A 16,024-nucleotide genomic window follows, 5' to 3' on the forward strand; every position below is an offset into this window, starting at 1 on the left:
AACCTGCTCCACTAACTCCGTCTGTCCCACTGTCAGTTGTTCTACTCCCAGCGTCAACTCCTCTATACCCCCTTGCAATTTTACAGTCCCCTTTCTCACCTCTTTCTCCATGCGCTCCTTACAGTGCCTCACCTCCTCGCGCACTCCTCCGACCTCCTCACTCACTCCTCTCCTGATCTCCTCTCCCATCACTTGCATCTCCTGCCCAGATGCCACCCTCATCTGCTCCATTTCCTCCCTGTGAGCATCCAGTTTGGTTTCTACCCCCATTCTGACCCCCTCTATCTGCTGCCCCATTTGGTTAACTTCCCTTTCCGCTTGGTCCCTCATGTCCCTCAATTTGCCTTCCATGGTGTTTTCTAACCCCTCTAACCCTTTTTGCATCCCTTCCATTTGATTCTCTTGAGCGGCCATTCTGTTTTCTACCCCCGTTAACCCCTCCTGTATTTCCCCTAATCTATCGTCTAATTTCCCAAATTTCATGTCTAATCCCTTAAAATTATTGTCTAATCCCTCACTGGTACCCCTCGCTTCGTCCCTCATTACCCCTATTTTGCCCTCCAATCGCTCACCCTGAGCATCCATCCGGTTCCCCATTACCCCCATTTGGTCCTCCAATCGCTCACCCTGAGCATCCATCCGGTTCCCCAACCGCTCACCCAATCGCTCAATTTGGCTCTCCATACTCATCTGTACAGCTGCCTGTAACTGCGCAATGAGGGCCTGCATGTCAATCGGCTGCATGTTAAAGCCCGTTGATACAGCGGCCTCGGCTACCACGCGCTCTTGCGAGGCGCCATTTTGCGCGCCCGCTACTTCGTGCGTGACGGCGCTATTTTGCGAACCTGCCGCCCTCACTGCTTCGCTCTCCTCTTGTCCCTCAATTTGGTCCTGGATCGACCCTACCTCACTCTCCTTTACCGGACCCCAGCTGTCTTGATCCGCCATAGCGCGACTTTCAAAATTCGGTTTTTTTTTATTTTCGTAAAACAAATTCAAATTTCGTCGTTATAATTTCGCGCGGGAAACGCGCTCCGAATCGATTCTACTTGTTACAAATTTGGGCCTAATAACGCGCGGGAAACGCGCTCCGAATCGATTCTACTTGTTACAAATTTGGGCCTAATAAATTTAGTCCCGGGTTCGAATTCCACTCCTCGACACCAATTGTTACAGACGTGGCTTAGATGTTATTTTACCGAGCGGTTTTGGGATGACCACGTCTGCACAAGTTACCGATTATACTCGAAGTTGACTAGTCGCGCTATGCTAGGTCAATGAAGGAACAGACACACGGCTGGGTTTCAAATGACACGACTCCAAGGGTTCAGTTCTCAAGACCTCCGGAGGAGATTATATTCGTTACGGAAGGTCAGATTACAGGGACGAGAGGGACAGCAAAGGAAGATAGGCACTTAGACACAACCTTATATTAACCCCAACAGACGACAGGTAAACGGGACAAGGCTGACTCACACGGGGGTTGATGGCAGGAAAGCGGTTGTCGATGGCTCCAGGTGCACCTGGGCTCAGGGCAGGATCGACCCGGTCCGGTCCAGAGATGCGGAAGGTTGCACAGCGCTCGAGGTGGCGTCTTTTCGTCTCAAGCTGGGGGCGCATCTGACGTCACATCCGGGTCCGGCGCGGGGCCGCGTATATCCGGCGGGGAGTGACACGCCCTCGGCTCGTTAGCTCCGCCTCGTGGAATCGGCACGTTGCTTCTCATTGGGTGCGTGCGGGGGGGTTACCGGCTCCGCCCTTGACGAGGAGCTGACAAGGAGCCCCTTTGTGGTAACCCCGTGGAGCGCATGGTCTGGAGCGCGTTGTCTGGAGCGCATTGTCGATGGCGGCTAACCGAGCCGGTGGGAGGACGCACACTCCCCCCCGCGCAGCGCCGTGCCCCTCTGTTGTTGTAGACGGGGAAGAAGATGGGAGGAGGTATGGGAAAGGTCCTAAACTCACTACTGGTGCCATATAATCACATTCTGGTGCAACGAAGAGTCATAATTAATGGAAACGAGGCCTTAACTGACATAGACTAAGAATAACTAGCAAGATGTCCGAAAGTTGTCTACGTGTGATGCGGTGGACCTGGGCACGACATTTAATGGGGGAAAAAGGGGAAGGTCGGCTCTACTGATTGTTGTTTACAGACAATGGGACTAGGGAATGGGGGATTGGGGATAGTTGGGGAGTATTGGGGAAATAGGGGAATATTTACAAGCGGATATGGAGGCCAAATTCCATATTCGCAACAGTATGTATAATTAGAATGTGAGTACGTCTATAAATTATGTCTGGAACAATTGGAATGGGAGTATAGTACATCTATAAAGTATGTATGGGGCAATTAGAGGGCGAGTATGTCTACACGATACGTACGATAAAACCACACAAAACAATTCCGGGCGAGGTACATCTTTTCCGGGCGAGGTACATCTTTGCTTGTTCTCGTTCATTTTGGGGTTTTTGTCCTTGTGTTTTCCCTACAATATATGGGATCATGGAAAAGCAAGGTGGCAGATGGTATAAAACCAACATATTTGAGAGTGGGACTATGCTGAGGTGGAAAAAAAGCCAAGGAAAACATCAAGAAAAGAGGGGAAGAAACACAAATACTTAACGGTATGGATCGAAGGTATGGACCGAAGATATTAGTCGATTAGACTCTATTAGATGATGAACTTGTTATTCATACAAATGTTCATGTTCAACTCTACTGTAATCACACAGATAAGAAACAAACTGAAACTGGTTTATTCTTTCATTTTAATTTGAAATGCCATAAATATACAGTTCTGGAAAAAATGTAATAATCACCTAGGATTCGCACAAATTTGCGTAATCACTTTTCAAGTCAGTTAGCATGAAAGAAAGAAGGAAGAATTAAAGAAAGAAAAAAGATAATGATCAAAATTGCCACTGAGTGAAAGGGTCTTTAAGAACAAATAGCACTGGACCGAGATAGGCTCGGATCAAGCATCAATAGCGAACGGGCCTCGAGTGGCAGACTAGCCAAATGGACATCTTCAGCAAGCAGGCCACCAGGCCGACACAGGCCGGGGAGTGAAGCGAGTTCAGCTGGCAGGGACTCCAATGGGTTTCCACGTACATCAAGTAGGGAAAGGTTGACTAGATCCATGATGCGTGCTGGCATCTGGCGCAGAGCATTTCCAGCTAGACGTAATGTCTGCAGGCGCGAGCATAAGAATAGGCCGTCTGGGATTGTGGAAATCTGGAAGGTGAATGTGTAGGAGATTCAAGTTAGAAATGCATGATCAATACTCTATCTCAAACATCTCCCTCTCACAATTCTCTTGACGTGATACAATAACGTTACTGTATAATTATTTCTGAGAGGTTTCGACCTCATTTGGGAATGTCCGTTTCCAGGTCTGTGCACGTGGACATTGGATCTTCGGTTCTTCCTTCCAGTTCATCAAAGCTAAGTTTTCCTGTGTCTGTTACATTTTTGTCTTGTGTTTTCGTCCAATTTTCCATGTTGAACAGTACCATGTGTTGTATTGCCAAATGTATGCCTTACTTGCTGCCGTGCAAATTCTGTCTCTGCTCTGACGCCACATGGATCATTCCACTTCTTTTCTCTCGAATATTGTGCTTTAAACTTCCTCAACTTTACCCTATTCCCCCTTCTTCAACTTTTTTCACTCAAAAAAAAATCACGAACTAAATCTGCCTGTACTGTACTTCCTTCTGTCTGTACTTCCTGTACTTCATTCTTTATTTTTCAACTTATTTTTACAATTCTTATTCAAAATTATTATTTTACAATATAAGTGTACAATTCAACTTATTTTTCTCAATATTACCAAACTGAATCTTCAATGAATTAATTAATTGCTCCTTCCTTTAAAAACTCTTAATGACATTTTAAAATGCTTCACTTACCTTATTTCCCCATCGGGAACACTCTACTTGTTCCTCTTCTTCATTAGGATATATTATTATTATTATTGTTATTATTATTATTCATAAGACTTATTTATTAAACCTGTCACACTCCAAAACGCTTGGTATATGAACTCTCTTCCCATACCAACAGCACCACTTTCTTCCATGCCTTCAACAATCGTTCATTCCACCTCTCCCATGATGTCTGTCTCCGTATATTCAGATTGGGAATCTTTAGAAATCCAGTTTGCAGAGGTTGCCTGCACAAGACAATCACTTCTCCTTCACGTCCATTAACAGCATAAAATCCCTCCATGTCAGTACCATCCATGACCTGATTGGACCTCTGACCTTTTACCTCTTGACCCCGTAATCTAATTGGTTCATCTTTGCATGATTATACATACTAGTACCAAGTTTAACTTAGATCCCTTCAGCCATTCTTGAGTTATTGCAGTAAAGAAAACCTACCACGAACGGATGGATGGACGGACAGACAACTCAAAAACAAAATGAAGTCGCCAGAGGCGTAAAAACAAAATCTGTCATTGTGAATAAAATTTAAACATTCTTCGGAGGACTCCTGAAACATTTTTAAAACTTAGCCTTATTATTGCAATTTAAAACAAATATTCGTAAAGCTATTATACTTCTCCATTATCTATTTTACTGTTCTTTCATTCCCTTGCTTGTTGTGCCAACCTGTTTCTCCACTGCACGACTGTCAGCATATTGCCTTTTTACCTTCCGTCATCTTGTCACCTTACCCATGAGGCTACATTTCATATACAAAATCAAAAAATAAAACACTCTGTATAATGTTTCATCATTTTCAATTTCAGGCTGCCCCAGGGTATGTTCAGAAAGTGATAACGAGTTGCCCAGTAACAAAACGAAGTGGCATAAAAATGCAAGGGTGGTCGTTCAACGATTGTATACATGTAAGGAATAGATGCCTTTAGGTTTTTGATTCTCTTCAAGCATGAATGTACAGAAATGGACATAAAATTTGTTCAAGCAAGTTTCAGCGCAAAGTCAAGTGAAAATTCAAAGTGAACTATAAGGCTATTTTAAAATGCAAAGTCCGTCTGCGTCCATTTGTATTCAGACGTATTCTTCTTCTTCCGTATGCTCAAAATACCGAAAACAATTGAAAACAATAAAGAGCAATCAGAGATTACAGACCCTCGCCAGGACGTGTTTTTAGTGTTTTTTAAGGCTTTTGTTTGAAAACAAATATGGCAGCCGAACGACATGACCGATGACGTCATTATTCTTATTTTTTCTCCACCAATTTATCTCTAGATGACGCTCACCAAATTTCATCTTGATCGGATGAAGTTTTGTGCTTGTCAAATTATGACGTCATAATGGAGACACCTATGGCATCATCATTAACATATGTTATTCCTTATGGAGAGCTCTTTACAATGAGCCATGTCTCAATTATTTCTATGCAGTGTTTTCGGAGATATAGAGGTGCAAAGTTTTTCGGTTTTTCCAAGATGGCGCCTGTACCACGTGACCTATGATGTCATAATTATCATTCAAATTATACAGGAGGAGGTGCACCTATGGTGAAACTCTCCTGTCAATTGGACCAACGGTTGCAGAGAAAATCATATTTATTCTGTGTGGACAAAGACAGACAGACAGACAAACAAACAGACAGACAAATAAACAGACAGACAAATAAACAAACAAGAAATATGTCGTGCATAGCAAGATACTTGCGAAATCCCTAAAATAAGTTGTTGGCCGATGATGACCTCAAAAATAATTGGTGGTTGAGTTCAGTGACCAGATATACAAATCCTCTTCAAATTTCAAGTTAATCGGATAAAAATTGAGGATTTTAGAAATTTGTATTCACCCCTCCAAAGTAATCACATTTTAATGCCACCTAAACTTCTTTCATGATGCTTTAAAATCAAACTTAATATATAGAGTCTTCACAAACTACTCCAAAGTGATAAAGATTTTTTTTAATGCAGATAAAGTGTGAAAAAGTTAGATTAACAGTGAAAAATCAGATGATTCAGTTGCATAAATATTCAAACCCTTTGCCTAATTAACCCCAAATCACTTTAGGAGCAAATTATATGACTGAAAGGTTAAAAAATAAGTGTGATAGGTTTCACCTATATGTAGTCAGCAGCTCAACTGAAAAATTAAGCTCCCCCACTTATCCAAGGAGTTTTAAGGTGCAACTCACTTGGTCAACCAACAAGGCAAACATGAAGATCAAGGATCTTTCCAAAAAAGTCAGACATAAAGTGGTGGAGAAGCACCGTTCAGGAAAGGGTTCTAAAAAGATTTCAAATTCACTCGTTATCCCTTTGAGTATGGTGAAATCCATTATTAAGACGTGGAAGACGGATAATACCACCCCGACTCTACCCAGATCAGGTTGTCCATCCAAACTCAGCAGCCAGACAAGCAGGAAACGGGCTTGGGATGTCACTGTAAATCCAACAATTACTTTGAAAGATCTGCAAGGCTCTGAGACTGGGGGTCAGTGTTCATCAATCAACAATATCCCATTTCTTTCACAAAGCTGGTCTCTATGGACAGGTTGCAAGAAAGAAGCCATTACTGAAAAAGATGCATCTAAAACCTCACATGGGGTTTGCAAAAAAGCGTCTTAATGATACTGCAGGCATGTGGACAAAAATGTTGTTGTCAGACGAGACAAAAATTTAACTTTATGGTCTAAATTTAACACGTTATGTCTGGCGCATGCTGAACACTGCACACGACACAGTCAACACCATCCCTACGATCAAGCATGGTTGTGGCAGCATCATGTTATGGGGCTGCTTTTCACTAGCAAGGACTGACAAGCTTGTCGGGATAGAAGGAACAATAGACGGTGCAAAGTACAGGAGAATCCTTGATGAAAACCTGCTCAAGTCAGCCATGAATCTGAAACTCGGTCGGAGATTCACATTTCAGCAGGACAATGATCCAAAGCACAAAGCTAAAGCTACAATGGAATGGCAGAATAAGTAGAAAATAAATGTTCTTGAGGTGCCCAGTCAAAGTCCTGACATGAACCCAATTGAGCATTTATGCCCAGACTTGAAGATTGCAGTCCATCAATGATCCTCATCAAACTTGGCAGAACTAGAGCAATTTTCACATGAAGAATGGGCAAAGATTTCACCATCTCACTGTGCAAAACTGGTATAGACCAGCCGTACCCAAAACACTCATAGCAGTCATTGCTGCAAAAGGTGCTTCTACCAAGTACTGACCCAATGGGCTGAATACTTTTGCAACCGGTGAATTTTGAATAATTGTACATGCATTTTGCAGGTATTCCTGACATGTAACCTTTTCAACTATAACAGTGTTTAGTTTTATCTCATCAGTTATGAATAAAAAAAGCTCATTTTGAAAAATTGTTTCGACATCATTCATAATTCATCTAAATGTGGCATTATTGATAGAGGGTGAATACTTTTGTAGGCCACTGTAGATTAAAAAGAACTCTACATACTGTTCTTTTGTGCCCATAAAAATTAATCAATGTCACCTTCCCAAGCACCTTGTTGTCTCCAACATCGAGAAGCTGAAGGTTCTGGAATGCAGCGACCTGAGCTGGCAGAGTCGTGAGCAAGTTGCGAGCAAGGGAAAGCTCTCTCAAGCGCACGCAAAAGAAGAGGCCTGACGGCAAACTCCGCAAAGAGTTCGCAGTGACATCCAGTGCCTCAAGGCTTCTGAGGAACCGGAAGTGATCAGGCAGCGTGGTAAGGCGGTTACGAGGTACACGGAGCGATGTTAAGCCCCAAAGAGATTCCAGCGACGACAGCTCATCAAGTGACTGCAGACCATTGTCCTATGGAAGAGATACATCCATTGGTAGTTTACCTGCTCTGTAGCAGGAGGGTGAAGGTTTAGATCTAAGTCGACCAAACATCCAGTTTGTGCATTTACTCGATCACTCCGTATTTGCGACACAACACCTCTAGCTATTATCCTGTGCACGCAAAGCGAAAAGCAGGGTTAAGCAATTGGGTCACTTTGTCTAAATGGCTGCCTACAAATGTCAGTTTATGATCAAAGATCAACTTAACTTAAATTGAATGTTATATTTTGAACACGAATTGGAACATGAAATGGTTGGCTCTGAATTCGTCCCAATTGCACATGCGTAGAGACGAGTGAGATTTAAAAAAAAAATAGTCTATCTGCCTATCTGGCAGTGAAACAAAATTGAAAATCATTCCAAACAGGAAACTTGCTGTTTTTAAGGATGTCATAAAGGACACAAACAACAGGTATGAATAATAATGAATGTGACATGTTAAATAGGGTGGTGTAAAAGACACTGCATCAATGGCGGTAGTGTTTAAACTCGCAGTTTTCTTTCCTACAATATTTTTAATCTTTATTTTATTTCAATTGAATTATACATTTGTACACTGCAGAACACAAATCGTCTTTTTGGCACTTTCAAAACCCTTCCATTTAGTAGTACTAGGGCATGCCCGTACGTGGGTGCCCGTTCCTTGCCAAAAAAAAAACAAAACGCTACCCGTACGCTCTACCCCGCCCGTACGCCCGTACGCCCGTAAACAAAAAAAACAACGCTCTTCGCTTCCGCCCTTCGCTCTGACTGAATTGGGAGAAATAATGCGCATAAGAAATCGAGAAATTATTATTTTCTCCGGAAGAAATCGAATTACGAACCGTAATGGCGCACGCGCTCGGCTCGGCTCGCTCTCACATCGGCCACGCCTACGCAACAACGTGTTCTGTGATTGGCTGCCGGAAGTGCAGTCTTCACTGTCCGGAAGGTCGCATATCGCAGTTACGATGAATCGCAAATTAGTTTTAATTAGTTTTAAAACATAGTTGAACGCCAACATAGTTTGCCAACGTGAAATAAATGAATACGCTCTCAAATGTGCCGTCCGAGGCAGAGTCTGTTCGCCACGTTCGGCACACGTGATAGCTCGCTGCTCTCTGATTGGTTGAATCGTTTTTTGGACATAGCTGGGTAACTACTTCTCCGATTAATATGAAACCTTGAAAAGGCACATCCTCGGGTCCCCAGCAATATACCTGGCAAGTTTAAAGTATATCGGACCGGTAGTTGTCGAGAAACAGCGGTCACAGACAAACAGACATACATACATACATACATACATACATACATACATACACACAGAGATTACTGGAATTATAGATAGATTGGATAAAATATTATGGCATTTTACATCATCTTGATCAATCAAATTTGCCAATCACAGACCCCGCCCATGTCCTTGTTTCTCAAGACTGTGTGGGGTAAGGTTTTCTATGAACTCTCTAGTTGATTTTGTTACAACAACTCTTCTTTTTTTCCTCTAAATGTTGAAATTCAATGATATTTTATTTGCCTGAGCATTTATATTTAGTATTGGACCATTTGGTGCAATTTATAAGAGGAGAAGTTTGAACTAGGTTCCTTTTCAAAGATTTTGCATTTACTGTATCTGCTTGCAAAATAGCAATCCACAATCGATTCCAAATATTCATCGGTCAATGCAAAATGAAACCTGTTTCGAATCAGCTTATATAAAAATTTTAATTCAGTATTTATCAATCTAATGAATGATAATTTGATTTGATGACAAATTCAGTTTTCTGGTTGCGTTATGAATGAGGGGCAGCTATGCCACAGATTGACTTTTAACTGAAAGTGAAACATTGAATCAAAAGACAGAAAAAACTTTTCATTTCCAGCTGTTTTCAATCTTAAAATCACAGTTTATTATAATTGAAAGATTAAAGATGATACTTTCCATTTATGAACCTTTCAAATATTTTATCCCAATATGACATGCCTCAAACGCCAACACAATATGATGGACCATTCCCTGATATTTAATTATAGCCTGGTGTTGGCTTAATGGTTAAGGTGGCTGCCTTGAGATCTTAGAGTCCTGAGTTTGTGCCCTTGTCATGCCGTTGAATAAACACGAGGTGCGTGACTCAACAAAATGAGTACCAGATGACTGGTTATAGAGAGGCATTGCATCAGTGACAGCCACACCCCCAGAAAATGATGCAACCAGCAGCCACAGGCTACACACGAAGCACCACCCCTGATATATATATATATATATATATATATATATATATATATATATATATATATATATATATATTGTTGTGGATATGAGAATTGTGTTTTTTTATTGTTTTATTGTGGACCCTCCTGCCTCCAGTCTGTGTATAAAGGTCAACGGTCGTTCCGCAGTTATTTCATAAACATCCACCAGCCAATCATAGATTTCCTCCTTGTTGGTAGTTATTTCCTTATTCTGTGTATTAGGCTAAGGATTTGTCTTCCATTAATTGACACTCCATTGCACCGAATTCAAATAGATAGATCCCCTTTCATTCCAATTCCCAAAGCCTTTCCTGCCAACTGCATTCGTCGCAGCTGCTGGGCGGTTTTCACCGCGACTCCATTAGCCACGAGGTAGGCTTGGAGAAGAAGGGGGAGGAGGTGCCGAATCCTGGGCGTGCCCGCCCATCGTCATCAAGGGTGGAGCCAGAGGGCCCGTGCCGACCAATCAGGGCCGAGGCGAGCTCACCGATGGGTGTGTTCTAGAGGCCGGCGGCTTGATCGCCCGCGGGCGTTATAAAAAAGCGCGGGGGAAGCCTTGACACAAGTGCGAAACCAGAAGTGCGCCAGAGACGGCAGAGGAGTCCAAGTCCAGAAGTGCGAAACTAGAAGTGCGCCAGAGACGGCAGAGGAGTCCAAGTCCAGAAGTGCGAAACCAGAAGTGCGCCAGAGACGGCAGAGGAGCCCAAGTCCAGAAGTGCAAAGAAAGAGTTCTGCAGAGAGCCGCTTCAACCAGCCGCGTGAAGCCCTGGCGGGGCAGCGAGTGACCCTGCCGGTGTGCTGTGAAAGCCGAATACAAGGAGCTGCCGGCTCCTTGCTTCCCGCCCGGAGTGGACCTGCTCGCTGTGCCCTGTGATTCCACCTGCTCATCCCTCCAAACGATTCCTGTCCTTCCATCCTTTTGTGTACGTGAGTTTGTTTTGTTTGTTCTGTCCAGGGTATAAGTTAAGCCTGTGTAGATAAGCTAGCATTTCACTGTGTCTCCTTGATTTCTTCTGTAAATTATTTTATTATCCTTCCTTCTCCTTGGTTTCTTTTGGTTGTAAATAACAAATAAATTATATTCGTATTTCCTACTTCTGTCTTCCTCTTCTTCACATCTGTGTCGTCTTTGTCTTTTCCTCATTGAATATCTGTGGCACGATTTGGCCAACGTTTCAGGATCGGGTCTAGTCATTGTAAAAACGGTTCGGGCCGCGGCGCCATCCGCTCGGCAAATTAACATCTTATCCGCGGTCCGTAACAATTGGTGCCAGGAGTGGGATACGGACCTGAAGCGCTCAGTGCGCTCAAATTACGAGTGGGCCGAAATTTGTTTTATAAAATCTTAAATTGAACATCGTGCCATGGATAGTCAAGGCGGCGGGATGCCGGTGGGGGAATTATAAAAGGGGTTAGGGGTAACCCAGGACCAGAGGGAAGATATGGAGGAGAACAATGAGGAGGTGGTTGAGGGGGTATCAGGTGCGCAAGATGGCGCCCTCGCGCACGTGGTTGGAGAGGCGCAAAATGGCCCCTCGCACAAATGCGCGGTAGCCGAGCCCGCTGTACCAGCGGGCTTTAACATGCAGCCGTTTGACATGCAGCAGTTCATGGCACGGTTCAGCGAATACATGGCAGAGTCGAAGTGCGACAACGAAAAAAGAAGCAGGGAAATGAAAGAAATGGAAGACAGAAGAAGGGCTGATAGTGAGAAAATGGAAAACAGAATGGGGGAGCGACTAGGAAATCAAATCGGGGGGCTAGAAGCTAAATTTGAGGGTTTAGACAAGAAATTTGAGGGTAAATTTGAGGGGTTAGACAATAATTTAAAGGGGTTGGACAATAAATTTGAAGGGTTAGACAACGGGATAAAAGAGGTGAAGAATGGGTTAACGGGGTTGGAAAATAGAATGGCTGCCCAGGAGAACCAGATGGAAGGAATGAAGAATGGGTTAATGGGGTTGGAAAATACAATGGACGACAAATTGCGGGAAGTAGGGGAGCAATCCGCCCGGGAAATCAAACGGATGGGGAACCAGATAGAGGAGGTGAAAATCGGGTTGGAAGGTAAACTGGATGCTCAGAGGGATGAATTGGGACAGATGAGGGCGGCATCTACTAAAGAAATGGAGGAGATGGGGGAGGAAGTAAGACGAGGTATAAGCGAGGAGGTCTCGGGGGTACGCGAGGAGGTAAAGCGAGGTGACAAGCATATGGAGAAAGAGGTGAGGAATAATACGGCTAAGTTACAAGGGGGCATAGAGGACCTGACGCAGGAGGTGGAACAGCTGACGGTGGGACAGACGGAGTTAGTGGAGCAGGTACAAAAGAACACTGCGGTACTAGGAGGGTTAAAGGCAACACAAAAAGAACTAAAAAATGACTTGATAGCGACACAGAGGCAATGGCAGATGGTACGTGAGGGACTGACAACGAGGTTGGACGAGGTGACGGAGGCAATGGAGACAAAGGACCGAGAGGTGAGGACGCACATAGAAACGGTTAAGGTGGCATTAGAGGACGAAATTGAGGAGACGCACCGGGAAATAAAAGAGGTGAAGCAAAAATTAGAGGAGGTGGAAGAGGGGGTGAGTGAAATTAAGAAGAGACGGAGGGAAACTAAGAGGGAGATAAAGGAGGAGGGGGTGGAATATGTACAAGGTCGGTGCTCAAATCGTGATGTTGTGCTTGCTAATCAGATAAAGAGTTTGCAGGTGGCGAAGGAGGTGCGACGACGAGGTGCCGAGGTGAGTGGCGATATACGCGGAAATGTATATGGTGTGAGGGGAGCTTCAGTCGGCTTGGAGGTTCGTGTGGACCCGGGTGTTTGTGAGAGGCCGCTGGTGAAGTGTGCGACAGGTACAGAGTGTATGGACAGAGGAGGTGTGCGAGAATGTCCGACTCTGGGGTGTGTGAGGAAAAAGTGCGCGCCAAGGAGTGAGTGTGCTGCCGAGAGTGAGTTGGTCGTAGCGCGTGTGCGAGGGGGCACATGGAAGCGCGGGATGGGGAGTGTTACAGAGGATGTAACGAGAGAGTGCACACCTGTGGTGAGTGTTACGGAGGATGTAACGACAGAGTGCACACCTGTGGTGAGTGTTACAGAGGGTGTAACGAGAGAGTGCACACCTGTGGTGAGTGTTACGGAGGGTGTAACGGGATAGTGTGCGCGAGAAAGGTGTGTAACGGACGGGTGCATGAGCACAGAGTGCGCTGTCAAAAGTAAGGGTGAATGCGCGACCGAGTGTGGTGGTGAAAGTAGTAAGAGTGACACGGAGCATGAGTTGGTTGTGGCAGGTGAGAGAGGAAGTACACCTGGAATGGAAGGATGCACACCTGGAATGGTAGAGCGCGTATGGGAATGCACACTGGAGTTGGTAGTGAGGCACGTGATTGGGTGTGCAAGTGAGTGCACACCCGTGGTTGTCACAGAGGAGGTGACCGAGGAGGGAGCGCGAAGAGGTGTGTTGGTGAGGTGTGCGAACGACGAGTGTGTGTAAAGGTGTGCGGTGGTCAGGTGTGTGACAAAGTCTGTAAGCGGTATGAGTGTACCTGGGTGTGTAAGAGAAGGTGCAATGACGAGGAGCATGGGAACGGCTGGATGTGTGAGCAAGGAACGGGCTGCGGGGTGTGAGCATGCGAGTGGAGCATCGACGCTAACCGGGTTAGCGGTTAGAGCGACTTATAGCCGAAGCGGGCCTTCGGTGCGTGCCGGGCAGCTAGGTGTGCCGCGGGGAGCCGCGGCGGTTTCGAAAGAACCGCCGTACGCGATCCACGCCGGGCCTCGCTCTGAACGGCCGCGTCCGTGCTCTGCTAGGCGGAGCGGGCGGCCCGGTAGGAAGGGTCGTCATGGCGACCCCCTTTTGTTGAGGCGTTCCGGCAGGGCGAGATCGGGCCATTGGACGGCTCTGTGCCGAGATGGTGCGTGGGATCTCGGCCCAGGTAAACCTCCTTCCCTGCACCGAGTGCCGGACGGATCCAGCCGCCGGCACCAAGCAACCCGCATTCATTGCTCGGCTTTACGAAGCCGAACTTTAGAAATGAATTGGCGCACCGAGAGGCTCAAGTGAGTAGACGTGTGATGAGGATAGTGTTTTGGACCCGAAATTGAAAAGCAAAATTTGATGATTGGCAAAGGATTGGCAGATTGATGAATGGCGGACGATTGGTTGTGATTGGCAAATTTTTAATTAGCTGGAATTTGGTGTGCAAAATTGGTAGTGGAAGATGCCCGATGTGGTGGGATGGCAACTTTGCCATCTCTCACAGCGGGGGCAAAGGAGCAATAGATTTATGGGGTTGGCAGTGAAAACAAGCCCGGGAGGGTTAGGATAATGATAGGGATCTAGAGAAGATGACCTTAGGTAACGTTAAGGTTAGGTAGTGACAATGATACCTGTAGTGGGGACGCAGGTAGATTAGTTTGGATGATAATGACGTGGTATGTGCTTAGTTTAAAGGGAAAACGGGGAGCACTAAGTTAGCAGGGCAACAGGTAGTTCAGATGATGCCGTGTGTATGGTTAAAAGGTGTGATTTGGTCCAGGTGTGCAACTGGACAGGTGTATGGAGCAGTGTTTGAGTGAGTAATAGTGATGTGAGTTGTGCTGACCAAATGGTCCAGGAAGGAAGGAGGGTGCAGGAATCACCACCAGGATTGATTGCACAGGTGTGCAACACCAGGTGAATGGAGTACAGGTGTATGGAATAAATGGTCTGGAGTATATGGAGTATTGGAATGGATGGTCGTGGAGTGAGTATGGTGGAAACTGTGGAGTGGAGTGGATGGTGCGAAGGTGTGGATGGGGGAAAGGAGGATGGACCCCATCACGAATACCCGGGGAGGGTAGTGTAAGTGTTAGGTAGAGGGTACAGGTAAATTGTGGTTGGATATTGGCATCTGTGGTGCGGATAGTTGCACAGGAGTGTAGTGGATGGGTGCATTAGTGTTGTGGAAATGGCTGGGCGTGTAGCCTGTTAGTGTGTGTAGTTGGTTGAGCACTCCACCACTGTGAGGATGTCGGCCAGGTGAGGCCGCAGGTGGGCTCTGGGAGCCGGTAGAGTTGTTGTGGATGGGGCCCGAGGATCCGGAGGACGGACCCGGGTAGCCCAGTGCCAGAGGGCACCAAGGGGTGACAGAGCCAGGAGGGGCCTTCCCCAATTAGATAGGTTAAGTCAAGGAGCTGGGTAAGCTCGGGTGGCAACTACAGTGGTGGAGGTGTGCAGATGGGTAGACCTGCTGGGAGAGCTACACGACTCAGCCCGGAAATTGTGCAAGGGCACAGGGAGTTGCATCGGGGGAGTGAGACCCCAAATTGAGGAAGCACCACAGTTTGGTCAATGGGAATTTGGTTCTTAAAACCGCATAGAGTGTAAGATGGCCAATGGTTTGGCAGGGAAAGACCCCGGGTAGGGTAAAAGTGTGTTAATGTCATTTAGAGGATAGTTAGGATTAAGAATCTCCTCGCACCATCTACATCCACTCACCTGAGGTGACGCTACTCCACACCATGCCATGGATGTTTTGTTATTTCATTATTTTGTTGCAAATGTTTGGAATGTGAGATGCATCATGACGTGGGTGTGACATTGTGCTGATGTTCCATCTCTTCCTCCTTATGAGGATTGATGATGAATTGGGTGATGGCAAATTTTGGTTAGAGGGATTGTGGAGACGAATTTGGTATAGGGGAAATATGGGGAGGACGTGACAGTCGTGACGAATTTGTAATGTGTAGATTGTTGTAAATATGGGGTAAGGGCAAGGGTAGAGTAGGTGACAGGGGGGGTGACGTACGGTAGGGACGAGCTTTTCTCCGCTCCGTCTCCATACGCACCTCACCTTGCATTGCCTTGTTTGATGTGTACCCTTGAGACCTTACCCCTCGCTCATCTGTCTTTTCCCCCCCCCCCCCTTGTCTCCCACACGAGGACTGTGCGCCACTGGGCGCCGAGGGGAGCGTGCGTGAGGCCGCCATTGTGCGCCCGGAACTCTCGCAACCACAGCTGTCTG

The 16,024-nt window shown here is 45.7% G+C and overlaps 1 protein-coding gene across 1 annotated transcript in view; it reads right to left on the reverse strand.

Annotated features, from left to right (window-relative positions):
- Positions 1-2,938: 2,938 nt before the first annotated feature.
- Positions 2,939-16,024, reverse strand: part of LOC137436360 (volume-regulated anion channel subunit LRRC8C-like) — a 124,790-nt gene continuing 111,704 nt past the window's right edge. Inside the window, exons 10-11 of the mRNA XM_068130107.2 lie at positions 7,463-7,753; positions 2,939-3,235 (exon numbers count right to left, since the gene is read on the reverse strand). Coding sequence (XP_067986208.1) covers positions 2,939-3,235; positions 7,463-7,753 — 588 coding nt within the window. The remainder of the gene's footprint in view (positions 3,236-7,462; positions 7,754-16,024) is intronic.

This window comes from Myxine glutinosa, chromosome 1 (assembly GCF_964187855.1).
Source record: "Myxine glutinosa chromosome 1, kmMyxGlut1.1, whole genome shotgun sequence".
Taxonomy (NCBI): Eukaryota; Metazoa; Chordata; class Myxini; order Myxiniformes; family Myxinidae; genus Myxine; species Myxine glutinosa.